Source organism: Equus caballus, chromosome 13 (assembly GCF_041296265.1).
Source record: "Equus caballus isolate H_3958 breed thoroughbred chromosome 13, TB-T2T, whole genome shotgun sequence".
NCBI lineage: Eukaryota > Metazoa > Chordata > Mammalia > Perissodactyla > Equidae > Equus > Equus caballus.
Window position 1 is genome coordinate 26,990,104 of NC_091696.1, and position 25,908 is coordinate 27,016,011.

Consider the following 25,908-nt stretch of genomic DNA (forward strand, 5'->3'; position numbering starts at 1 on the left):
CCTCCGGGTCGCCGAACCGGCCTTTGAAAGTTCCCCCGCCCCGGTCCTCTCCGAGATCTCCGGCAATCCCTAGCCTCACGGGGCGGGCAACGGCAGCTGGGGGTCGCCCCGCCCTCTGGGCTTCTGTCCGGGCCTCTGCTGGGAGCCCTGAATGCTGGGTGTGGCCCCTCTGCTAATGGCAGACAGAGAGTTTTGTCTGCTGCCTGGGGGATCTCCGGCGCTTCCCCTCCGGGTCGCCGAACCGGCCTTTGAAAGTTCCCCCGCCCCGGTCCTCTCCGAGATCTCCGGCAATCCCTAGTCCCACGGGGCGGGCAATGGCAGCTGGGGGTCGCCCCGCCCTCTGGGCTTCTCTCCGGGCCTCTGCCGGGAGCCCTGAGTGCTCAGCGTGGCCCCTCTGCTACCGGCAGACAGAAAGTTTTGTCTGCTGCCTGGCGGAGCTCCGGCGCTTCCCCACCGGGTCGCCGGACCGGCCTTTGAAATTTCCCCCACCCCGGTCCTCTCCGAGATCTCCGGCAATCCCTAGTCCCACGGGGCAGGCAACGGCAGCTGGGGGTCGCCCCGCCCTCTGGGCTTCTGTCCGGGCCTCTGCTGGGAGCCCTGAATGCTGGGCGTGGCCCCTCTGCTAATGGCAGACAGAGAGTTTTGTCTGCTGCCGGGCGGAGCTCCAGCGCTTCCCCTCCGGGTCGCCGAACCGGCCTTTGAAAGTTCCCCCGCCCCGGTCCTCTCTGAGATCTCCGGCAATCCCTAGTCCCACGGGGCGGGCAACGGCAGCTGGGAGACCTCCGTGCCCTCCGTGTCTCTCTCTGGGACCCTCCGGGCGCCCCGAGCACCAGGCTGGGTCTCCCCGCCAATGGCGGGGAGAGACTCTCCCCGTGGGCTCAGGTGTGCAACTCCAAAGTTTCCCTCTGCGTTTAGGAGTAATTGCGGGGGGTTTAAGTAGGGTTCTGGTCACCTGTTTCCACCGTCGCTCCTCTGTTGTGTTCTCGCTCCTGCCCTAGATGTGTGTGGATCCTCTGGGGGCGTCCGTTGGAAGAAAGCCGCTTGCGGGTACTAGGCTGCCCGTCGGGGTCGGAGAGTCTTCACCTATTTCCACATCCTCCCGGAGGAAAGTCCGTCCGCCTTCCGATGTATAGTCGCGTGGGTGTCTCAGACGTCCTGAGATGCTGTCTGGATATCCTTTGTCAAGCGATAAGTGTCCAAATAATTGTAGACTTGAAGGGCGAGAGACAGAGAGGACTACTCACGGCGCCATCTTGGAATTCCTCCTCTGCTATGATTTTCTAACTGCCAAATCTAATAGATTTTTTAAAAGTCTCTTGTTTAATTTAAAGGAAATACACAAATAATAGTTGAGTGTGTTATTTATGAATTGTGTAGATGTCTATAGAGCAAAAACATCTCTCTTCAAGTCCCAGAGCCAAACCTAACTCTTCTCAGCAGAGGCGACTGCTATTGGCTGTTTCGTGTGTATCTGTCTGACATTTTCTTATGCGTGGATATACTGGGCATGGTCATTTTTAGTTTTGAAGGATGCTGATAACGTGCCCTCCAAGGGACTTTGCTTATTTATACTTCAGCCAACCGTATATGAGAGTATCTTTCCTCACACTTGGCAACACTGTGTAAGATCAGTCTTTAATTAGTTTTGCCAACCTGAAGGATAAAAAACATATTTCCTTATAGCTCTTGGGTGCATTTCTTTGATTACTATAGAGATTGATCATCTTTTCATTTATTTTTTTGATAGTTTTGTTTCTTTTAATTTCTTGGAGAGATGTGTTAATATCTCTCACTGTGATTGTAAATTTGTCGTTTACTTCTTGGATTTTCGATATATTTTGCTCTGCAAGTTTTCAAACTATGTTGTTAGCTGCATACGTTCATGACTATTTAATTGTCCTAAGTCATACCTTTTATCAATAGAAAACATTCCTCTGACCCTGAATTCCTTCCTGTCTCTTGTAAAACCACTCTAGTTCTCTTCTCATTGATCTTCCTGCTTTCCTTTCTCCTCCTTTTGAAAACTTCTTCCTTGTTGCCTTCAGAGTACCTTTCCAAATTATAGATTCAGTTCTAGCTGGGAATTAGAGTAAGGATAAGTTGATGAAGGGTATGGGACCAAAAAGTATTGGTGGAAATGTTGAATCCCAATCCCCTGGCCAGGGTGGGGGGATGCTTCTTGCTTGGCTGCCATGTAATGTGTGGTCTACTGGCCTTTGTTACAGTCAGAGCTGCCCTTCTGTTTGACATGTTTTTGGTGATTTCTGGATGGGCACCCCAAAGTTATGTGGGTTTTCCTTTAAGAGATGGGGCCAGGTTAGGGCGAGGCCCCCCAATGCCTCAGGCCACTGGGAAATTGGGAAGTCAGATCTGGCAAGTTGCCTGCTTCTTTGACTGGTCTCACTAGTCATCAATGAGTCTACCAGCTCCACTTAAATTTAATTTCAGGGGTCAGCCCCATTCCGTTTGTGGCTTTGCCTACAAGGTAAAATGCCTTGTCCACAGTTTTGATGACTTGAACTAAAAAACATCATTTTCTACCAATAATGTAGTGAGCTGTAAGTTTATGTGATGAGGAAGTACTTTTTGTTATGGTCTTTATTCAGGATCCGGTAGAGAGGATCTGTTGAACATCCACTCTGAGAACTAGTGGGTAGGCCCAACCTTTGGGACCTAGGAGAGGAATCAGAGTGTCTGAGCCAATCGTGAGTACCGTTGGAGGATGTCTCCACAGAGTCCAAATTGCACGGGGCCAACTGGGGCAGAATCTCTGGGGCCATGTGAGGAGCAGATGAACAGACGTGGCGAGGAGCTAGGGTTGTGATCTTGGTAGTCTGACATGAATGCGCTCTTTGGACAGGGGACATTTATACATGTCCTTTCTGAGAGCCTGGAACTCTGCCTCTGAGGTCCTGTCTTGGCCCAACTTGAAGAGATGTCATTCTTTGATTTAGACACATGCCATGTGTTGCATGTCGCTTCCCTGCTCTATAATCGTTGACATCATAGCTTCCCACTCTGGAGGATCGAGTCTGAATTTTGTAAACTGCCTTCAGAGTACCTGGTCCACTGTGGTTTTCTGTTCCTCACCCCATTCATGCCCTGAAACTCCTGTTTCTGTTTCTCGGGGGTGCACTATACATTTTCTCCCTTCTGGTTTTGCACATGCTATTCATTTCCTTTTGCTTAAAGAATTTTCCCCTTTTTCTCCTCTTTCCCTTCACAAGCCCTCACCTGCAAATTACCTACTCATGCTTCATGGCCAAGATCAAATTTTATCTCCTCTGTGAAACCGTCCCTGAGCAGGTCCCCATCTATCTCCTTGCAGGCAGAAATAAGCTCCCAGAGCATCCTGAACCAACCTCCCTTGTGACATTTATCATTCCGTAATCATAATTATGATTTACCTTTTTCCCTTATAGAGCTGTGAGTTATTCCAGGGTAACAGTGAGGTTTTTAAAAAATTTCTATATCTTCAACACTTTGCTAGTCCATAATTGACATTCAGTGTGTGCAAATGTCACAGTTAAGCTAATGTTTCCAGGTGATACAGATATGCCTGTCCGTCAGTGCATTAAAAATAAAGGAACAGGCTTTATGGATGGATACAAGATCCATGTTGCTTTCCATTCATCAAAAGCATTGAGGCATTTTGTACTACTGAGTTTTCTGTGAGTTTTCTCTCCCCTGGCTCTTGCTAGTGGGACAAAAAATATTTAGAATTGAATAAGGTTACCATCCCAGCAAGGTGAGCTGCTTCTCCAGTGATCTGACGTGGCATCTTCAAACAGGCATAGGAGGTACCCTGGGAGGGCATGCAGGCTTCCTACGATTATATGCTCTTCATTTAATTCTTGGAATTCCAGGACTGTGTGCTCCACACAACCTTTTTATGCCAGAGGTGACTAGAATTTCTTTTCTCTATTTTGTTTATTAATGTATTTAACAAATATCTATTGAGCATCTGGTCTGAGCCCAACCTATGTGCTGGAGATACATCAGCTAAAGAGACGTGGTTTCTGACCTCATGGAATCTATAGGCTAATGATGAAAAGGCTAAGTGTAGGGGCCAAGGCTGTGTGGAGAGATTGATTACTGCCGCTCTGCCTCATGTATCCACTACCATTTCTATACCTCCCTTACTAGCGCAAGATGTGAGGAGTTGAGTCAACATGGAAGTCTCCAAGTTAGCATAAGATCTTAGCTGTGGCATTTTAGAAAGGAAGGCATTACCTGGCGGAAGGTTGAAAAGAATGAAAGCTATGTGTTATTAACATATGTCTGAGGGATGGTACAAGTGGCTGGGGAAATTCTACCAGACATTGATAAAACAATGGAAATTGGGTTTATTGAGGATTGAAAATTTTCTTTTCAGGACATTTTAGTCCAGAGCAGAAGTATGTCTTAGAGTTAGGAATCTGTCACAAAAGTCATTAGGTTGTTTTATTAATGGGTATTAATGGATGAGACGGGATGCTTGGCAAGCTCAGTTGGTTGGTTCGGTTTCCTTATAAAATGCCCAGGCTTGTGCTCACATTCTGTGCAGAATTTATTATCATTGTAAACAGCAGTTCCCATAACCTTAAGAAAATGGCGTACAGCTGGATCTCACTTGGTTTTTAAATAAAATTATAGTCGTTTTTATTTAAGTTTCTCATGCCCTTTCAAAGCTACTTGTTAACTAACTGAGGAAGGTCTATGGTTGGAAGTGATTGGTTTTATGTTTATTGTGCAATGCCATCATGAAATAGCTTCTGGGTAGAGAAAAAAGTTGGAGGGCCATTTCAGTGGCAGGTATGTTTGTTTTCTCGAATGGATAACATGAGGTCAGGCCATGTCATCCTTCCCCAACATCTGCATTTGAAAAGGTAGGATAGTTGTGATTTCGGTTTTAATTCAGAATTCTATTTCTGATTGTGGCATAGAGGGCACGTTGTGGGATGACATGGCGTGTCTCTTATTCATGCCAATTAATGTCATACCCCTGTGAAAATCTAAGAGCTTGTAGTCAAGCATTGCAGTTCTCTTTAATTTGGCAATATGGTTCTGTCATCCATGTATTAATCTAAACTAGTATGTTTTTCTGGGTTATGCTTGCTCACTGTGGAAAATAAGAACAGAATATGGATAAAGAAGCAAGAAAAAATTATTTATAATTTCACCACCTAGAGGCAAAATGACGTTTCATTATTGTTTTAATTTGAATTTATTTTATTACTAGTGAGAGTCTACCTATTTTCATATGCTTATTTGTTTCTTTTGTTCTCTGAATTGTGTATTCATGTTTTTCTGTTTATCTAATTGTGTTTTTTTGGGTTTTCGTTATCTTTTACTGTTTTGTAATTGCTCTAATTTTTTTTTTTCAGTTTGCTGGTGTCTTTAAATTTGATTTTTTTGATGATGAGAGGTTTGCAATTATTATCAAACTATAAAGATTCTGTAATATTCAGAGTTTGTATGAATATTCACTTATATTTTTATTTTACTTTCTTTATGTTTGGAGTTATCTATCTAAAATTTATTTTGAAGTGCGTTTGGAGGGGAGACTCACTATTTTGCCCAGCAGAGAGACAGTAGTCCCAGCACCGTATATTGAATGATTCCTTACCCTTTGGTTTGTGATATATTGTTGGCATAAATTCTCTAAGATTTGGTCTGTTTCTGGTTTCTTGGTTCTTTTTCGCTTGTCAGTCAGCTTGTTTTTGATTCAATTAGATTAACTTTAAATTAGATTTCAACATCATGTATGTCTCTGGGTTTCCTAAATACCACTTTTTCCCCGACAGTTTTGTTATTTATTTTTACTTGTTTATTCTTTGAGGTCAATGCTTAAGTCGAGTTATTCCCTACAAAAGAGTAACATTTATAGTATTGTTTAAGTTATGAAAGTAATACATGTTTGGTGTAGGCCTGTGGAGACCACAGTGAAATATAAAGGAATAAACAAGAAGCCATCAAGAATCCCACTACTCAGATCCTCCTCCTCCATTCCATTTCCTTTTTCAGAGGCTAAGACAAGAGGCTGTGGAGTCAGGTAGATCTGGGTTTAAAATCTAGCTCTGTCTACCACTCACTTGCCTTTGGGCAAGTGACTCTGAGCCTCAGTTTTCTCGCCAGCAAAATGGGGATACCGACATTCCTGGCTCATTGTGAAAAGTCATTAGGTAACGTGCACACTGTAAAGTTCTTGGTGTAGCGAACAGCTGCAGTGGATGGGCTCACACGTGCATGTGTGTCCTGCTGGGGGTCACCTTCCCACTACCTGTCTTCCATCCTCTTCTGGGACCAGAGAGCTAACCCAGTGCTTCTTGGGTGATGGCCAAGGGAGCAAGAACCCCTCCAGAGCCTCATTCTCAGAGCTAGCACAGCACTTTACCTCCTCCTGGTCAAAGCAAGTCATGTGGCTGAACCCCTATCCAAGGGATAGGAAAGTAGACTTTGCCTCTTTAAAAGGTGAAAAAAACATGAAAGTCATGTGACAAAGGACCGGCATACATGAAGGGATGGAGGATTGGAATGTTAATGCTTTTTACCACACAGTATAAGCAGCAGTAGTTCGGGGAGGGAGAAGGCATTCTCGGGTAGAGTAAGATAGGCAGGGCCAGGTTAGGACCAAACTGAATCTCAGGGGTTGGTGTGTGGGATTTGACTCAGAGTCAGGAGGGCCTGTCCTCGGGAAGGCTTTATGGGTGGAGGCAACAATAATAAAATTAACAACAATAACATCAAGGACAGAGTGGTGGCCCAGATGCCACAGAAGTGTTTTCAGGATCAGTGTCAGTAAAAAGTTGGCTTGACTGGCTAATTTGGCCAAAACGTTAAAAGGAAAAATAGCTAGTTTGGTAATATGGTGCTCTTTGCTGTGCTGAAGTTACAGGATAACAATGTTGTTTTTGCTCTTTTATTATTTTCTTGAGGTCACATTGGTTTATAACATTGTGCACATTTCAGGTGTACATCATTACATTTCGGCTTCTGTGTAGACTGCCAGGATAACCATCTTTAGAACCAGATTGGACTCTGAGGGACATGGGGGAGGGGGGAAAGACTATGGCTGAGAACAGAGCATTTTTCAGTCTTTAATTTCTATGGAGAATCCTATTGACCAAATTTTGGATTTACTGAGTCTTGGAATACGGCTATTTATTATTTCCAATTTGCATCATTTTCTAATGTGTTTTTGTCCCTCCTGCAGCAGCTGGGGGTGTCCCCTCTCACCCCACTCACTGTGGAAAGGCTATAAGGTAAATACTATGTATGAATCACTTAGGCACCATTTCCTATGCCTTAAGTGCACTGAGGTTTTCTTAGCTCTGGCCTGAGACTGTCTGCAGTAATTTACCCGTAATTATTTTTAGAAATTCTGTTCCTGGGCCATTGCTTAATAAATCTCTAGGGTTTGTCTTTTCTTTCCTATTCAGCAATATAAGCTACATCATATCCAGATAGATTTGTCTACTGAGCTGAGAATCTTAAGGCTGCCCACCCCAGCCCCCTGTGTGTGTTTCCTCTCTTCCCCTTTAGAGAGAGAAGTGCTGCACAGAGCACGGAACTGCGGTCAGAACTGATGGTTAAAGAAAGTGAATCAACCCTTTTCGCTTAAAAAGCCCTTCTGAAGACAGAGACAGGGAGGGTTTGCCCATGTCAGGACCTCCTGCTCCACCTCGAAACTGGCACAGCTGCCACCGGCCCAAGGACAGTGAGTCTCATGGATTTTCTGGCTAAAGACGGTTGCCTTGTCCTTGGAAAAGCAACTCTTCACAACTCAGAGGAAGACACTTCCCAGGAAGCCTTGGAGCCAGTAGATAATCAGTCCAAAAATCAAAAAATGGCTTAGGGAATATTCCAAAATAAATGTTTACAGGAACCAGGCTGGTAAGGGAGGCAAAGAGCTTTGTTGACCCTAATGTGCTTGAAAACAGAATGCTGGCCATGCTCTGGCCTGTGACCCGGGTGTGGGGCTGCAAACTGACAGTGGTGCTCTCTGACTGTGTGGCCCCGGTTCATCCCCTCCCACCATGCTCCTGGGGGAAGCTGCTGAAAGGTATGAATTCTCTTCCCAGAAAAAAAACAAATGCCCCTACGCCCACAACATCCTGCATTCAGTTGCAGGGCTTTTCCTGGGGCTCCATGGACCCCAAGATAAGAACACATGCCTTGCCTAGAGCAGCTGAATTTTGATTCGTGAAAATTGCCCAGCACAACTGATAGGCAGGACACACAGGGACTCAAACGCTGGAGTGGGCAGTCCATCCCAGAGACTGCTGTCTGGGAACTGAACTAATGAAGTGTGTTCTCCTTCCTGGGTGAACTGTGGAGCTCAACCTAAGGAAATTAAACCACTCAGCAAAGTGTTCATTTTCCTAATAATGGGAGCTCCAAAAGAGGGGCCTCACACATCTCAGTTATTCCACCTCACATCTTGTTTTGCAAGGTTTGCTGTTGCTAAAAAGGATACCACTCTCTCCCAGGATTATAGGAAAGGCTTGATGAAGAGGGGAGAAAAAAAGGGAGTATTGGGCTGGTTAACGCACTTGACCCAAGCAGCTTTCAGAGTTTGAGGCCTGATTAATAAATCCAGGGAGACAGCAGGCAGTTGTGTTTGGGACAGTATCTTTTAAGTGTTGAAGTGCCATCACCTATGTTATAATTGCAGGAAGAGATAAGTGATGTCTTTGATCATAAGAAGAGCAGAGGGGATAAGTAGGGAAGGTAGGAGGGTTTTCATTCAGTAACCATTTATCTGCCAAAAACTGTGCTGGACTCTGGGGAGACAGAAAGAAAGAAGACCACTAGCTGCCCTGCAGTGGGAGAGAACAGAGTGGTGACGAGTGGCATGATGGCAGCATGCAGAGGAGAGAAATCAACCAAGGAAAGGGGCCTGATGTCGGCTGGGGGTCTGGGAAAGTGCCTGGAGCCAGGGCTGGAGGGAGGAGGGTGTGTTAGGCCAAAGCAGGAGTACTCTAGGCAGATAGAAAGCTGTGTGTGGATTGAGAGAGCATTCACGGTTCTGGGAAATAGGAGTAGGTTACAGTGACTGAAGGAAAGCAGGGGAGGAGATGAGGTTGGAGGGATGAGCTGGGGCTCGACTTGAGTGCCAAGCAAGGAGTACAAATCTTATGTCTGAAAGCTGTAGGAAGGCAGAGAACTGGTGTAAGTGAGGAGTGGCATGATCACATTTGTATTTGAGAAAGATCTTTCTGGCAGCAGTGGGGTGGATAGAATGGGGTTGGGCTGCAGAGGGCCAGTCTGGAGGCAAGGGACCAGTTTGGTGGCTTTTGGTGTCATTCAGGAGGGGAGTTATGAGGAGTGAGCTAAGGCAGTAGAAATGGGAGGGAAACGGACAAGTGTCATAAAGAGATCCTAAAGATGGCAGAATCTCCAGGATTTGGTGACCAATTGGACATGGTGAATGGGTCATGATTTTAGCTTGACTCCAGAAGAGAAAGGGTAGTGTCCTTGAATGCAGACAGGAAGGCACAGAAAGAGCAGCTGTCTGTTTTGGGCATTGAATTTGGGGTGCTTATGAGACGTCCAAGTGGAGATGTTCAGTGGGAAGCTGAAGCCCGGATGAAAGTCCAGGCTGGAGTTGTGGGTTTGGGAGTTGCCAGTGTAATGGCTGGAGCCGTGAATTTGGATCAGGTCTCAGGAAGAGCTTATGAAGTGAGAATAGCAGAGGGCAGAAGAAGGGGCCGTGAGGAATTTTGGATTTTGGAGGCTAGCAGAAAACGGCAACCTGTGAAACGGAGCAAGTGACCAGGGTGGATCATGTGGGAGGATAGTGAGGGTGCCAGTTCCAAGAGTAAATACTGTTTAAGTGTTTACTTAAAAAACTGTAAATACTTAGTAAATACTGTTAAGGAGGGGCAACTGCATTAAATATTACAAAAATGATAGTCAACTAAGGTGAGGTCGGGAAGTTTCCAGTGATTCCAGCCACGCAGATTCACTGGCAACTTTAACAAGAACAGTTTTAGCAGAATAGAATAACCAGAAACCAAATGATAGTGGGGTGAGGAATGAATGAGAGATAGAGGGCTAGGGAGGGCAGACAAAGAGAAGAGAAGATGGAGATTAAGGCTGTGGGAAAGGGAGTTTTTTACCTAAATGGGAGAGACTTGAGTCTCTTCCTTGAGTGGAAAAGTCAGTGGAGGGAGAGTGAAGAGAGAGGGGAGAAAGTGGTGGGCGAAGCAAGGCCCTGAGGTGGGAGGAGGCTGGGGGGTCCACAGCACAGATGAAGGGGTTAGCTCTGACCTCCTGACTCTGCTTCCTTCAAGGGGGAGGGGCGGACAGAAGGCTGAATTCAGAGGTTGGTAAGTTTGCAGGTGGCAAGGGGTCTGAGGAAGTGCTTCTCATGTTTCCACGTGCACAGGAATCACTGCAGAGCTTGATAGGGGATTCTGATCCAGTGGGTTTAGGGGGGCTGAGCATGTGCATTTCTGACTCACTCCCAGGTGATGCCGATGCTGATGCTGGTGCTACAGACCTGCGACCACACTTGGAAATTCCTGCCAGTGGCCTTGATTTCCTCTGTGGAGTAGGAAGCACAATTCCCTACGAGAGGGAAATTGGCCCCAGGACAGTGGTGAAAGCAGAGAGCAGTGGAGGGGAGTTGAAGCCTCTGACCTGTCTCGCAGAGAAGGTTCAGGGCTGCTCTGAGGGCTCTGAGGGGACTGGACATCTTGGATGCATCTTGCCACCACTGCAGTTGTGGGACTTTCTCCCATAGTGTGAGCACAATGTGTGAAGAGAATGGAGAGTCAGATTGATCCTGAGCTGGGGTTTTTCAGGGCTGGGGGGAGAGAAGGCCAGGGGAGTGAGCCGGGGTGAAGGCAGTGCATGGAAGAACACGGAGCCAGGGAGGCTGACGTCCTGAGAGAAGACAGTGGCCCAGGACCCAGAGGGCTTGCTGAGGCTAAGAAGAGGTGTTAGGGGAGACAAGGTGGAGAGAACTTCAGGGAAAGAGGGGTAAGGAGGTTATAGTTATCCTTTTCATTTTCAAAGTGGATCTTTATGACCTGATGCATGTTTTCGGAGCACTTTGAAAATGAAAAGGAATCAGCCTGCTAGGAATGTGCAGAGCCTGATGTGAGTCTGAGTCTGTGGTTTCAAGATGTGGCTCTTTACTGCTCCATCTCTAAACAAGCTCAGACAGATTTCTTCTGGAAGGCCCTGAAAGAGAAAAAGAAGTGGGGACCCTAGTGCCTCCATGTGCTTGGAAGAGCTCTAATTGCCCGCCCCTCCCTCTGTTCTTGACTGTGCAAGTTTGATCCAGTGATCCGTCTTCTAAATCTGGCTCACAGCTCAGCTTCGGTTGCAGGTGTAGTCATTCGGCACTTAGCATTTCCTGCGTTGTGATACAAACTGCCTTGTTATGCTGTTGAACGTGTTCTAGCCGTCAAACCCAGACTCTCAGTTACTGACAGCAGGGTTAGAGCTTGGGCAGTGCTTGCTGATTGCTCTCTTCACTGGGGATGGGGTGAGGGGTGGTGGGCAGGCATTGGGCAGAGACTGAGGGGTGTCCTTGCATCCAGGAGCCAGAGCTGAGATGAGCGGCTAGGAAGGCCTATGCTGATTTGCCATGTAGTGATGGCCATGTGAGCCAAGGGACACAAAGTAACCAGGGAGGCCCTTAGACAGGACCTGAGGGTCTAATGACCAGGAGTGAGACCAGGGACAAGGACTGGAGCCTGAGCACAGGCCCTGTGGGCACCTGCCCTGAACGGGCCCCGCACAGCTATCTGGAGCACACACACAGGTGCACCCTCCATGCTGAGCCCCCAGAGGTCCTGGGGCTCTCTGACCCTGCCCCCAAGGGATGGTGGGGACAGAGTCGGGCCTGGGTAGGCGAGGACTGAAGTGGTTTATCAACAGCAGGCCCTTTGCAAGGCCCTGGCGTGGCTGAGGGCAGGCGTGGCCTCTCTCTACTTGGAGTCCTTCAGTTAAGATGCTTCTGATAACTTCCTGGAGGCCACCATGCAAGGCGGCATTCTGACCAGATTCACAGCTAGAACACTGGGAGCTTTGCCCACCAGCCATATTAACCCTGGGGGTGGTGGGGCTGGCTTGTGCTCCCCGACATCCCACTTGAAAGGAGCCCTCCTGCCCCGCTCTCTGTCTGCCCCCAGCAGGCCATAGGTGTGGTGCGGCTGGCCACAGAGTGCGGTCTCCCACTTGGGGCTTTTAGGGCAGAGACAAGGAAGCCGAGGCTCAGACGGACTAAAGAGCGTAGCCAGGGCTCCCCAGCTAGGAAGGGGCTGGATTAGAAATTGTGTGGAGGTTTGTCTGCTACGGCTACCACCCCCTGCCTTTGTTGGCAGGGGCATTTGGAAGAGTCTAACATCAGATGATGGAGTTCACATCCAGGCAGCCTTGCTGCTTTTCAGTCTCTCTGTGTGACTTAGGGCAAGTGACTTCACCTCTCTGTGCCCCAGGTTCCTCATCTATGAAAGAGGGAGGATAGCACTGTCTACCTCATAAGATTGCTATGAGGATTAAATGCGACAATACAGTACATGGAAGCTTCCAGCAGTTTCTGGCATGTAGCTTGCACTATGTGTTGGTTATTATTATCATCATCATCATCTGTAACCTCCTGGGTCTCCTGGACCACATTGCATCTAAATTCTTTTACAATTATGGGGACATTTTGAGGTCCTCTTTTTGTTTTCAGGTTGGCAGACTGGGTCACAAATCTGTCTTGGTCCCTCTTACCTGTACCACATTGGAGTCTGCTTCTGAGAGGGTGTGGCCAGCTCCTTGGGCTTTGACTTTTTTCCCTGCTAGTGGCCTTGACTTTCTTTCATGTCAACTGTGATTCTCTCTAGTGGGTTCCCAGAGGCGAGCATCTCCCCAGCTCTCCTCATTTTACTCAGCATCAGTGAAGTAAGAGCGTGCGCACATTTGGTGTTAAGTGATGTCAATGCCAGTGGCTCTGGGGTGAGGGGGATGAGGGGAGGGGAATGGTGGTTACCCTCAGGGAGTTACAGAGTTTGAGGAAGCATCCTAGACAGATGGAAAGACAGATGGACAGATGTAAGGGTCTAAAATACCTCATTTGGTTGGTTGTCTCTGCTTTCTTTTCTCTATGAGAACAGCTGCTCGGGGGATCTGTTCTCCCTCTGGCCCTTTGAGGAGAGGAACCTGGTCTTGAGTTTCTTTGTAGCCCCTTCTGGCCTGGAACATTGATTGAAATTGATCCAAACCTTAAGATAGCTTTCCCGCCAACCATCTTCTTTCAAACAAAGGATCGTTTATTGTTTACTGACTAGTTATGGAAAGGAAATTTGTGATTTCTGAGACCCAGATCTGAGTCTGTTGCTAGATGGAGCACACGACCTCTCCCCTGCCCCTCCTGGCTATGGATTTTGAAGTATTTTACAGTTTCTGTGGCATGCCATCCTCTCCTCACCCACTGGGTGTCTTTCAAATCCAGAATCTATTTTGTGAACCTCACAACCGTCCAGACTACTCCTTACTTACCAGGATTTTGCAGCCTGAGAGGCCGCTGGGGAGTCAGGAAACATGTCTGATTCTGTAGGTTCCAGTGTGTAGAGAAGAGGCTAGACGCCAAGAGGAGCGGACTGCTCCCTTCTCCAGATCTTCCTGCCTGGTCTGCCTGGTGTGGGCCATCAGGGCCACCCAGAGAGTGCCATGCACACGCCCATGGCACTGGGCACTGAGCACCCTCCACCCCTCAGCTCTGCAGGCACTCGGGAGTGGGGGGGTGGGGGCTTCTTTCATGTCAGCGCCAGTCTACAGGGTGTGGCATACCCAGATATGTGTAGCTTGCATACACCACCTGAGGATCCCCAGGCTGCAGTGAGAATTTATTCAGCATCAACTCTTAGGAGCAAGAGCCTTAGCTGTTCCTGTTCTGTGGGCAGTCTCTAGGATTTCCACGGCCTGTGAGCCTCTCTCTTTATTGGCACCATCTACCCTTAATCTCCCTTCCCACGCTCATCTTCTGCCCTGTTGGGCATTGGGTGTCTGACTGGCAGTAACATACGTGTCAGTCAGTGGCTACTCCTCACAGAAGATGCTTAAGACTTCAGTTGTCCATCTCTCCATCTCTCTAGTGTATTCTTTGCATCTTCTCTCAGGCAATAAGCTAGGCTTAGAGATTTTTTTTAAGACAGATTCTACCTTCCTAGAGCTTGAAGACCAACAAAAGTAACGCTGATTTTCCTAATAATAATGACTGTATTCATTTGGTCTGCCTATTGTGAAACCCTGAGGACATTGGGTTCAGGAGAGGTGAATCGTTTAAGCTGGGCAGATTTAGAGACCTGAGTTTTGTTAAGGAGGAGTGTCCTGGGTGGGTCCTACAGGAAGGGTCTGGGTTGAGTGAAAACTCTGGAAACCTGGCCCATGGTCCTGGGGGATATACAAAAGGTAACAGAGGAGCCAGAGGGGAAAATGCGGGGGCCAGCCTGGGTCTTTCCAGTAGCTGGTACGTTGCATTTTTGCGGGCTTCTCAAAACCTCATCTGTCTTGATCCTTACAAGGACCTTAGCCAGGCATCCAGAGCTAGGTACAGTGTGGACTATTTTGACAGTTTTAGAGATGAAGAAACATGAGCAGTGTGCCCAGGGTGGCATATCCAATGTGTGCCAGAGCACTCCTCACTTCTGAGAGCCCCCGTGATTTTCTGAATGGCCACCATGACCCATGAAGGGGAAAGATCATGCCCCGCATTCCCCTGAGGCTCCCATGGTTCCCTTTTCACCAGAGGAATTGCCTGCTTTGGCAGAGAGGCTCGACTCACAGTTCAGTCTTGATTGCAGCACGACCACTGCCTGTGGGTGGAGAAGACGGGGCTGGGACAGTGCAATCTGGCCTGTTTGCTTCGTAATCAAGGGCCAGAATCTGATAAGAACAAAGAACCAAAGAAACCAGCCTCAGGAATAAGAGCTCAGAGTAGGTGGGTGTGTGCAGTGTGTGCTCACGTGTGCAGGCTGGTGAGTAATGGGCTGAGAAGGAGCAGCTGCCAGCCTGCCAGGCTCAGGATGGCTGCTGGCCTCCATCAAGGGGGCTCTGCAGGGCCTTCTGGGGTGCCCTCCTCCCTCGGATCACCATGCAGTAAGTGAGATGATTCCTGCCGACTGCCCGAGAGCCTGTCAATAACCATTCTAATCTACCTGGCAGCCCCAGAAGTGAATTTACAGCGACGGGGTAAAAATGAGGCTGCATGATCAATGGGTCCCTGGACGGTCTCCTCCAGGAGACACAAATGTATATTGTAACAAAACTTTATTTTCTTCCGAAAATTGCCTCCATGATTAATATGGCCTGACACAGCCCAAGCTGTTCAGCATAAAAAACAGCCGTATTTCTTGCTCCCTCTTCAGTGCCACTTTCTGCTCACTCCATCCCTTCGTCTTCTTTCCTTTGTCTCTCTAACACATTGGGCTCTACAATGTGCAATCTCACACAAGAAAGAGAATGTATTGAAATGCGCTAGCTTGCTGTTCCATTCCACTTTGTTTCCATTTGCTATTTCTGATGTAGCTCAGACTCAGCATAAAACCAAATTCCCCAGTGCTCCCCGGACAGAGAGCCACACAGAGCTCCTTCTCTGGGTGTTCAGCCATCTCTTACATCACCTGGGGCCCCAGGGATGAATCCAGCCTGGATGAAAAGATTGTTCCTTCACCCTGTCTTCAGGGCTGGGAGAGTTGCTGGATGTTAGGAGGGAGGACCTCTCAGGCAGGTGGTGCCATCTCCATCCCAGGGAGATTCTGGGGACACTTGCTTGTGAGAAGAGTTGGGGTGTGTCAGGCAGCATGCTCCTACACAGGAAGAGGACCCTCTTCCTTGATTATGATTATTTGCTTGTTGTTTTATATCTTCTCCTAGAATGTAAGCTTTGTGAAAGCAGGGGTCTCCAGTAGATGTTTTAGTTTGGGTTCCCCCAGAAGCAAAGATTTGAGTGCATTGATTTATTTGGGAGATGAAAAGACCATCACTAGGGGAGTGGAGTGGTAGGACTAGGAAGGGAAAGCATCCCCAAGGTGGGCGTTATGCAGATTGCTGCTGTGGGTGCTGGCAGGAGCTTGATCCCACGGGGGCACTCTGGGAGCTGGTATAAAACCTGCCCCTCAGAGTCAACCTGCTCAAGGGCTGAGGGAGCTGGGGTATTGATGCATCACCTCCCGGCTGTCTGTGGATGAGAGCTGATGGGGTCAGGCTGATGGCTTGGGGGCAGCAAAGCAGACTGCAGGCAATGAAATGCAGGTGCCTGGAGTGGGAAGGTGGCAGGTGTGCACTGAGGTAGGACTAGGGGTACGTGTGGGCACGACAAACAGTGATACAATGGATGTGCCCAAGGCTGATGCTTCCGGTTCCTTTAGGGTGGTAAATTTGGAGAAGTGGGGCTGGATCCCTTAACCATCTCCTCCTTAGGTTTTATTCTGAGTTCTTGGCCAAGAGAGGCCAATAGGGAAGCATGCCTTGGAGGATGTGTATGAGGATTCGGCCAAAATCCTTGTGGTGTCCAGTCACGGTGCCTGTGATTTCCGCCTTCTTCTGACTCCACTTTCCCCTGCTCTCTTCCCCTAGGTGTAAGGAGCTGAAATACTCCAAGGAGCTGCCCCAGATATCCATCATATTTATCTTTGTGAACGAGGCCCTGTCGGTGATCCTGCGGTCAGTCCACAGCGCTGTCAACCACACGCCAACACACCTGCTAAAGGAAATCATCTTGGTGGATGACAACAGTGACGAAGGTATGGGGGCAGCTGACCTGCACACATGTTTTGGAGAGGAAGATGCAAGCACGTGATGTCGGTGGGGGATGCAGTGGGAATGCCACTTTCATTCCAGCGTGAGCCCAAGTGCCTTTGTCTCCTGGTCCCTGGGGCATATCTGGGGAGGGGAGATGTTTAGGAGAAAGAAATCTAGGCAAACCCTGGTTCATTAGTCCTCGTGTCCTCTAGAGCTCTTAAAAATAAATTACTGGTTATATATCTAATTTCCCCTCTTCATATTAGTAGATAACATCAAAGGGCTGAGTTCCCCTGCGCTCCCTACCCCAACCCCCATCTCCATTGTCCTTTTCCGAGAAGCAAAAGAAAAAGTGAAATTCTGCCCTGTGATGGGAACTGTTCATCTTACATCAGAATTCTCCCCTGGGCCTCTATGCCCAAAATGACTGTAGGCAGAAATGAGCAGTGTTTGCAGGTCTTTGGGAGTTCAGCTCTGATAGGAATGAAGGCTCAATTAAAATATAAAACAAGCAAATATTGGATGACAATAACAAAAATCCTTTGAGGTCTCTGGACACGAAGGCCTGGTGTCAAGGTGAGGGTGGGGATTGGTTTCACTAATTGTGCCTTTGTGTTGGCTCATCGCCTGCAAAATTCAGTGCTCACTGCAGCGAGGAACCCACACAAGTGGATGACGTGAAGAAAAGCCAGCCAGTGTGCATGCTTAAGGCCAAGGAGGCTTATCTGCTGAGCAACTGAAGGATTAGGGGCAAGCCGAACCCCTTGCTCTCAGCGTGCTGCGTGGAGAAGGATTACCCTGTGTGTGCTCCGGGCCAGGAGAGGGCGAGGAGGAGGCAGGACACCACATGGCCTGCTTGAAACCTGATTATCTTCAGGAGCACCAGGATGATCCTATGATGTTTCATTGGCCCAGGAGCTGAGGTCCCCCTGCCCCTTCTGAACCAGCCAAGTGAAGGGCTGGAGTGTGCCCAGGCCTAGCAATATGCCCATCAAGGCACTGCCATCTCCGAGGCCTCCAGATTTTGAGGACTAATAGGTCATCTGCTGGATTTTTAACATCCCTATTTTTCTCCCCTTACCTCTGGCCATTTCGTTATCTATAGATTCTTCTAAAACTGACATGGATAGTCTTCCTGTAAGAAGGTTCTTCCTTTTCCCTGAAGCCTCTAAGTCATCCCGCAAAGTCTCTCCCTGGTGTGGCTCCCAGTGCCCCTCTCTGCAGCCTCTCCGTGTGCCCACCACAGTCCTCTTGCTTCGACAGGGCCTCCATGCCCTCTGCAGGGAATCCCTGCCCCCATGCTCCCCTCCATTTGCTGGCTAAGTCCCACTCGTTCCCCAAGTGTCCCTTGCATGTCACTTCCTTGGAGAATCCTTTGCCGACATCCTAAGGCATTGCTCTGTGCTGCCTCAGCACCCCATGTACCCTAAGGTAGCAAGTGACATCACCATGTCTTACACATCTGGACTTCCAGTGCTGGGCAGGACGCTGTTTCATAGGGCTGGCTGGCAGCCAGCCCTCAGTGAGTCTCACCCAGCAAGGGAGTGAGCAATGAAGCTGGATAGGCCATGAAAAGGCAGGTAGGCGCCGGCAGCCTAGTGGCCCGAGGTGGTGCAAAGAAGAGCCAGCAAATCCAGAGAGAAGAGCAGACTGTAGATGCTACACTGAATTGGGGTGAGGACTCACTGCCGGTCGGGCTCCCTTCCCCAAGGAAATCTCACCAGAGCCCAACCAGAGAGGAAGGAATGGGAGGCCAAGCCAGTCTCAACCAGAACACAAGCTCTGTGAGAGCAGAGGTCTTCAGTAGATGTCTTAGTTTGGGTTCTCCCAGAAATAGATCCTGAAGCAAAGATTTGAGTGCATGAGTTTATTTGGGAGATAAAAAGAGCATCACTATGGGGCTTGGGAGTAGGACTGGGAAAGGAAGGCATCCCCATAAGGGGGTGTTATGCAGGTTGCTGCTGTGGGCGGCAGGAGGGGCTTGATCCCACCTGGGGACTCTGGGAGCCTCTGTAAAACCTGCACCTCAGAGTCAACCTGCTCAAGGGGGAGGGAGCTGGAGTATTTATACACCTTTATACACCAAAAGCATCAGATGCTTTTGCGTCAGAACCTCCTGGAGCCCCACCCCAAATTCTGCTTCTGGAGGTCTGATGGGGTTGAGAATTTCCATTTCTTACAAGCTCCCAAGTGATGCTGATGCTGCTGGCGCAGGGACCACACCCTGAGAACCACTGGGTTAAGTGCCGTTGCAATGGCTCACTCTTCACGTCTAAATGAAGATGTTTAGTGCATGACAGAAAGGGGAGAAGAGGTGTTTGCTTCAATCTGACCGTAAAGTGAATTCCTGTTCATCCTCCCCTGTCCTCAAATACCGAGGGGGCCAGGAGAGACTGTATTGACAGGCACCCTCTTTTTGTTCCCGGCTCCAGCCTCTGTATTTTCTCCAGGCCAGAAGTGCTTTCTTTATAACTGGAAGAGAAATTTCACATTTTTTCTTTGTTGAGATTTCCTTTGTGACTAATATTATCGAGTTTTGTAAATGTTCTGTACACACTTGAAAAGACCCCCACACACTGTAATCATGGAATTGAATCCCTGCCAGACATCAATTTTGTGTATTTAGGTAGACTATGAGTTTATTTTCTTAACTCTTGTTGATAATGGTGTTTTAAAGTCTCCTCCTACAACTACTATTTCTTCCCGTGTTCCTAATAATGTTTGCTTTCTGTATCTTGTTGTCAGTTTCTTTGGTAACTATAGATTTGTATCTGCATGACTTCAGTTTTAGTGGCGGTTGTTATCATTATGCAATGCTCCTTTTATCTTAAAAGCATATTTTTTTTCTTGCCTTGAATTTAGTGCGTCTAACATTAATATTGTTATCCCTGCTTACCTTCTGTTTGCCTTTGATTAAAACATTTTTTCTAGCCTTACCATTTTTTCTGATTTTAAAATTAATACATGCTCTTTGTAGGAAAATTTGAATATATCAAAAAGCACATATAATCAGAAAAAACAAATACTGAAGAGACTAACCAGGAATAACTGCTCATTCGCCAAGGTTCTTATCCTCTTTTTAATGCACATTTTACATAGTTAAGATCCTATAATAAAAACAAGTTAATGTTCTGCTTTTCCCCCCCCGAACCGTGAAGCATAACAATTTCCTTTTTATTAAAAAAGCTCTGCAGGAGCCAGCCCAGTGACTCAGCGGTTAAGTTCGCACACTCTGCTTCGGCTGGCCAGGGTTTGCCAGTTTGGATCCTGGGTGTGGACCTACACACTGCTTGCTAAGCCATGCTGTGGTAGGCGTCCCACATGTAAAGCAGAGGAAGATGGGCATGGATGTTAGCTCAGGGCTAATCTTCCTCAAAAAAAAGAAAACTAAGAATGGAAAAAAATGCTCTGCAAGCATCATTTTAATGAGGGTAGAATGGTTCATTCTCAGGCTGGTCAAGACTGGCTCTGGTAGGAACTATATCCCCCCACTTTGAGATGTTATCACGTACGTGAAAGAAGAAAGAGGGTTTTTCAGGGGAAAAAAAGACTGGCTTAGGGAATTTGTGAATGAAGCAAGTGACTGGATCTGTGTGCAAGTCAAGGTCTTTCTTTGGTAGTTTTTTTTGGTAAGTAATTTGTTTCATTCAGCTTGAATATTATATTGTTCTAAGTTAAGCCCAAGTAAGCCGCACTTCTTTGTACTCTAGTACATTAAACTGAAATCACTCAGGCAAAACTTGCCAGTAATCAGTGCTTGCCAAATCCAGCGGGCACTGTCCTGCTCTGATCTGGCCACATCTGGCATTGTTGGTGACTTCCTTCCTGGCATTTTTCTCCTCCTGAGGCTCTGGCACCACTCTCTTCTGATTCTCCTCTCACCTTCCTCCTCCCTGGCTCCCTGCTTCCATGCGGATCACTCATTCGGATGATGAGTGTCCTCACTATCAGGACACACTGGGCGGTCTCCTCCGCTGTACGTAATCTGATCATCCCAAATCCATCCTTCCAGCCCAGACAGCTCAGTCTCTCTCCTCAGCTCCAAACCTGTGTCCTCCGGCTCCTAGATGGCCACCCAGGGTCCCTCGGAAACTGTAAGCTCAGTTGGTCCAATGACTGACTTACCCTTTTCCTCTTGGCCTCGGAGACCTGCTTCTCGTTCTTTATTTCCTGTCTCAGTGAAGAGCTTCACCTTCTACTCAGTTAGCTCGCCATCAAAAGACTGGACATCTTTTCACACTCTTCCTCCTCCCTTTCCCACCAGCGTCCACTTGGTTACTCTTGAGTGTGATTCTGAGCTCTTTGTCTTTCTGTTCAGCCGCTCAGCATTTTTTGCCTTGATCTTTGTTTGAGGGGTCGAGAATGGGAGAATTCAGTTGCATAGAATTATATTGATCGTAATTTTTTATGCACCTCATCATTGGCCCATGCATGGTCATCCTTTATTTATCTTTCCTTATTTTTAATTGAGACATTATTCACATAACATAAATTTCATCGTTATAACATGTATACAATTCAGTGGCTTTCAGTATATTCACAATGTTTTGCAATTATCACCACTATCAAATTCCAGAATATTTCCATCATCCCGCAAAGAAATCCTGAACCTGTTATCGGTCTCTTCCAATTCCTTGGGCAACCACTTAAGGTGCTTTATGTCTCTATGAATTTGCCTATTCTGGACATTTGATACAAATGACACTTACAATTTGTGGCCTTTCGTATCTGGCTTCTTTCACTTAATGTTTTCTAGTTTCATCCATGTTGTAGCATATATCAGTACTTCATTCCTTTTTATGGCTACATAATATTCTGTTATATGCATACAGCACAGTCTATCTATCCATTCATCAGTTGGTGGATATTTGGGTTGTTTCCACCTTTTGGCTATTAGGGGTAATACTGCTATGAATATTCATGTACAAGTTTTTGTATGGATATGTTTTCAGTTTTCTTGGGCATATACCTGGGCATGAAATTGCTGGGTCACTTGATAATTCTATGGTTAACTTTTTGAGAAACCTTCAGACTATTTTCCACAACCAGACTGTTTTTCACAATGGCTGCACCATTTTCCATTCCTACTGGAAATGTATGAGGGTTCCAGTTTCTTCACATCCTTGCCGACACTTGTTATTGTCCTGCTTTTTTTTTACAGACGTGTCTCAGAGATATTGTGGGTTCAGTTCCAGACCACTAAAATAAAGCAAGTCACAAGAATTTTTTGGTTTCCCAGTGCATGTAAAAGTTATATTTACAATATGCTGTAGTCTTTTTTTTGGTGGGGAAGATTGGCCCTGAGCTAACATCTGTGCCAGTCTTCCTTTATTTTGTATGTGGGATGCTGCCACAGCATGGCTTGATGAGCAATGTGTAGGTCTGCAGCTGGTATTTGAACCTGTGAACCCTGGGCTGCCAAAGTGGAGCACGTGAACTTAACCACTACACCACCAGGCCAGCCCCTATACTGTAGTCTTTTAAGTGTGCAGTAGCTTTATGTCTAAAAAAAAATGTAAGTGCATTAATTAAAAAATGCTTTATTGCTGGGCCAGCCCTGGTGACCTAGTGGTTAAGTTCAGTGTGTTCCACTTTGGCAGCCTGGATTCCGTTCCCAGGTGCCAAACTACTCCACTCTGTTAGTGGCCATGCTGTGCTGGCAGACCACAAACTAAAAAAATAGAGGAAGATTGGCGTGAATGTTAGCTCAGGGCAAATCTTCCACAGCAAAATAATACCAAAAAACACTTTATTGCATAAAGATGCTAACCACCAAATGAGCCTTCAGTGACTCATAATCTTTTTGCTGGTGGAGGGTCTTGCACCAATGTTGATGGCTGCTGACTGATCACCATGGTGGTTGCTGAAGGTTAGGGTGGTGGTGACAATTTCTTAAAATAAGACAGCAATGAAGTTTGCCCCATCAATTAACTCTTCCTTGCATGAACGATGTCTCTGTAGCATATAATACTGTTTGATAGCATTTTACTCACAGTAGAACTTCTTTCAAAATTGGAGTCAGTCTTCTCAAACCCTGCCGCGGCTTTATCAAGTAAATTTATATAATATTCTAATTCTTTTGTTCTCATTTCAGCAATCTTCATAGCATCTTCAGCATGTTTAGGTTCTACCTCAAGAAACCACTTTCTTGGGCCAGCCCCAGAGGCCTGTGGTTAAGTTCAGTGTGCTCTGCTTCAGCAGCCTTGGTTTGGTTCCCAGGCATGGACTGACACTGCTCTGTTAGTGGCCATGCTGTGCTGGCAGCCCACATACTAAAAAATAGAGGAAGATTGGCATGGATGTTAGCTCAGAGTGGATCTTCCTCAGCAAAGAAAAAAAAGAAACCAATTTCTTTGCTCATCCAGGAGCAGCAACTCCTCATCCACTAGTTTTTTTATGAGATCGCAGCAATTCAGTCACATCTTCGGGCCCCACTTCTAGTTCTAGCTCTCTTGCTATTTCTGCCACTTCTGCAATTACTTCCCCCACTGAAGGCTTGAACCCTTCAAAGTCATCCATGAGGGTTGGAATCAACTTCTTCTAAACTCCTGTTAATGTTGATATTTTGACCTCTTCCCATGAATCACAAATGTCCTTAATGGCATCTAGAATGGCAAATCCTTTCTAAAAAGTTTTCAACTGACTTGGCCCAGATCCATCAGAGAAATCACTATCTGTGGCAGCCATAGCCTTATGAAATTTATTTCTTAAATAATAAGACTTAAAAGTCGAACTTACTCCTTGATCCATGTGCTGCAGAATGGATGTTGTGTTAACACACATGAAAACAACATTAATCTTGTTGTACGCCTCCTTCAGCTCTTGGGTGACCTGGTGCGTTGTCAATGAGCAGTCATATTTTAAAGGAATCTATTTCCTGAGCAGTAGGTTTCAACAGTGGGCTTAAAATATTCAGTAAACCGTGTTGTAAACAGACGTGCTGTCATCCAGGCTTTGTTGTTCCACTTATAGAGCACAGGCGGAGGAGATTTAGCACAATTCTTAAGGGCCCTAGGATTTTCAGAATGGTAAGTGAGCATCGGCTTCAACTGTACGTCCCCAGCTGCATTACCCCTAACAAGAGAGTCAGCTTTGAAACTTTGAAGCCAGGCATTGACTTCTCTGCTCTAGCTGAGAAAGTCCTAGATGGCATCTTCTTCCAATAGCAGGCTGTTTGGTCTACAGTGAGAATCTGTTTGTTGTAGCCGCCTTCATTAATTATCTCAGCTAGATCTTCTGGAGAACTCGCTGCAGCTTCTGTATCAGCCCTTGCTGCTTCACTTTGCCACTTTATGTTATGGAGACGGCTTCTTTCCTTAAACCTCATAACCAACCTCTGCTAGCTTCAGACTTTTCTTCTGCAGCTTCCTCACCTCTTCAGCCTTCACAGAATTGAGGAGAGTTAGGGCGTAGCTTCTGGATTAGATTTTGGTTTAAGGGAATATTGCGGCTGGTTTGATCTTCTATCCAGACCACTAAAACTTTCTCCATGTCACCAATAAGGCTGTTTTGCTTTCTTTTCTTTTGTGTGTTCACTAGAGCAGCTCTTTTAATTTCCTTCAAGAATTTTTCCTTTGCATTCACAACTTGGCTGTTTGGCCCAAGATGCCTAGCTTTCAGCCTATCTCAGCTTTCGACATGCCTTGCTCACTAAGTTTAATCATTTCCAGCTTTTGATTTAAAGTGAGAGACGTGCAACTCTTCCTTACACTTGAACACTTAGAGGCTATTTGCAGGGTTATTAATTGGCCTTCTTTCAATGTTGTTGTGTCTCAGGGAATAGGGAAGCCCGAGGGAGGGAGAGAAGCGGGGAATGGCTCGGTGGAGCAGTGAGAACACACACAAAATTTATCGATTAAGTGTGTCATCTTACGTGGGCATGGTTCATGGCGCCCCAAAACAGTTACAACAATAACGTCAAAGATCGCTGACCACACATCATCATAACAAATATAATAATAATGAAAAAGTTTGAAATATTGTGAGAATTACCAAAATGGGACATAGAAACGCTACATGAACAGATGCTGTTAGAAAAATGGCACTGATAGACTTGCTTGATGCAGGGTTGCCACAAACCTTTAATTTATAAAAAGTGCAATATCTGCGAAGTGCAATAAAGTAAAACACAATATCCTGAGGTATGCATGTGTTATTATGGTCACTCTAATGGGTGTGAGGTGATATCTTTTGGTTTTGATTTCCATTTCCCTAATGACTAATTATTTTAAGCATCTTTTAATGTGCTTATTTGCCGTTAGTCTATCTTCTTTGGAGAAATGTTTATTTAAATCTTTACCCATTTTTAAAATGGGTTTTCTTTTTATTGTTGAGCTGTAATTGTTCTTTATATGTTCTGGGTACTCAGTGTTGTCAAACACATTCTGTAAGTATTTTTTGCAAATATATTTGCAAATATTTTTCCCATTCTGTGGGTTATTTTTTCAGTTTCTTGATAGTGTCCTTTGATGCACAAAAGTTTTTAATTTTGATGAAGTCCAGTTTGCCTATTTTTCCGTTAGATGCTTTTGGTGTCCTATCTAAGAAACTGTTGCCTAATCCAAGGTCATGAAGATTTATACCTACGTTTTCTTCTAAGAGTTTTGTAATGTTAACTCTTACGTGTGAGACTTTATCCATTGTGAGTTAATGTTTGTATATGGTTTAAGGTAGGGGTCAAAAATCATTTCTTTCCGTGAGGGTATTCGGTTGTCTCAGTACCATTTGTTGAAGGGATATTCTTTCCCCATTGAATGATTATGGCACTCTTGTCAAAAACCAACTAACTATAAATGTGAAGATTTACGTCTGGACTCTAAATCCCATTTCATTGATCTATGTGTCTGTCCTTATGCCAGTACCACACTGTCTTGATAAATGTTCCTTTATAGTAAGTTTTAAAATCAGGAAGTGTGAGTCTTCCGACCTTGTTTATCTTTTTCAAGATTGTTTTGTTTATTCTGGGTCCTGTTTACTAAAATATGAATTTTAGGGCAAGCTTGTCCATTTCTGCAAAAAAGAAAGTTGAAATTTTGTTAGGGATTGCATTGAATCGATAGGTCAGTTTGAGGAATATTGTCTTCTTGTTTCCACTCCATGAACATGGGGTGTCTTTCTATTTATTTAGGTCTTCTTTAATCTCTTTCAACAATGTTTTGTAGTTTTCAGTATACAAATCTTGCC

At 46.2% G+C, this 25,908-nt stretch overlaps 1 protein-coding gene across 3 annotated transcripts in view; it reads left to right on the forward strand.

The window, feature by feature from the left end:
* The window catches only part of GALNT17 (polypeptide N-acetylgalactosaminyltransferase 17), a 456,488-nt gene that overhangs the window by 186,664 nt on the left and 243,916 nt on the right, over positions 1 to 25,908 (forward strand). Inside the window, exons 1-2 of one of the 3 annotated variants that reach the window (XM_070231763.1) lie at positions 14,944 to 15,081; positions 16,561 to 16,727. In XM_070231763.1, the coding sequence (XP_070087864.1) occupies positions 15,077 to 15,081; positions 16,561 to 16,727 (172 nt within the window). In that variant the 5' untranslated portion in view covers positions 14,944 to 15,076. Of the gene's footprint in view, positions 1 to 14,943; positions 15,082 to 16,210; positions 16,273 to 16,560; positions 16,728 to 25,908 lie in introns of those variants that run through there. The other 2 variants (XM_070231762.1, XM_023655509.2) reach the window with 2 other exon arrangements.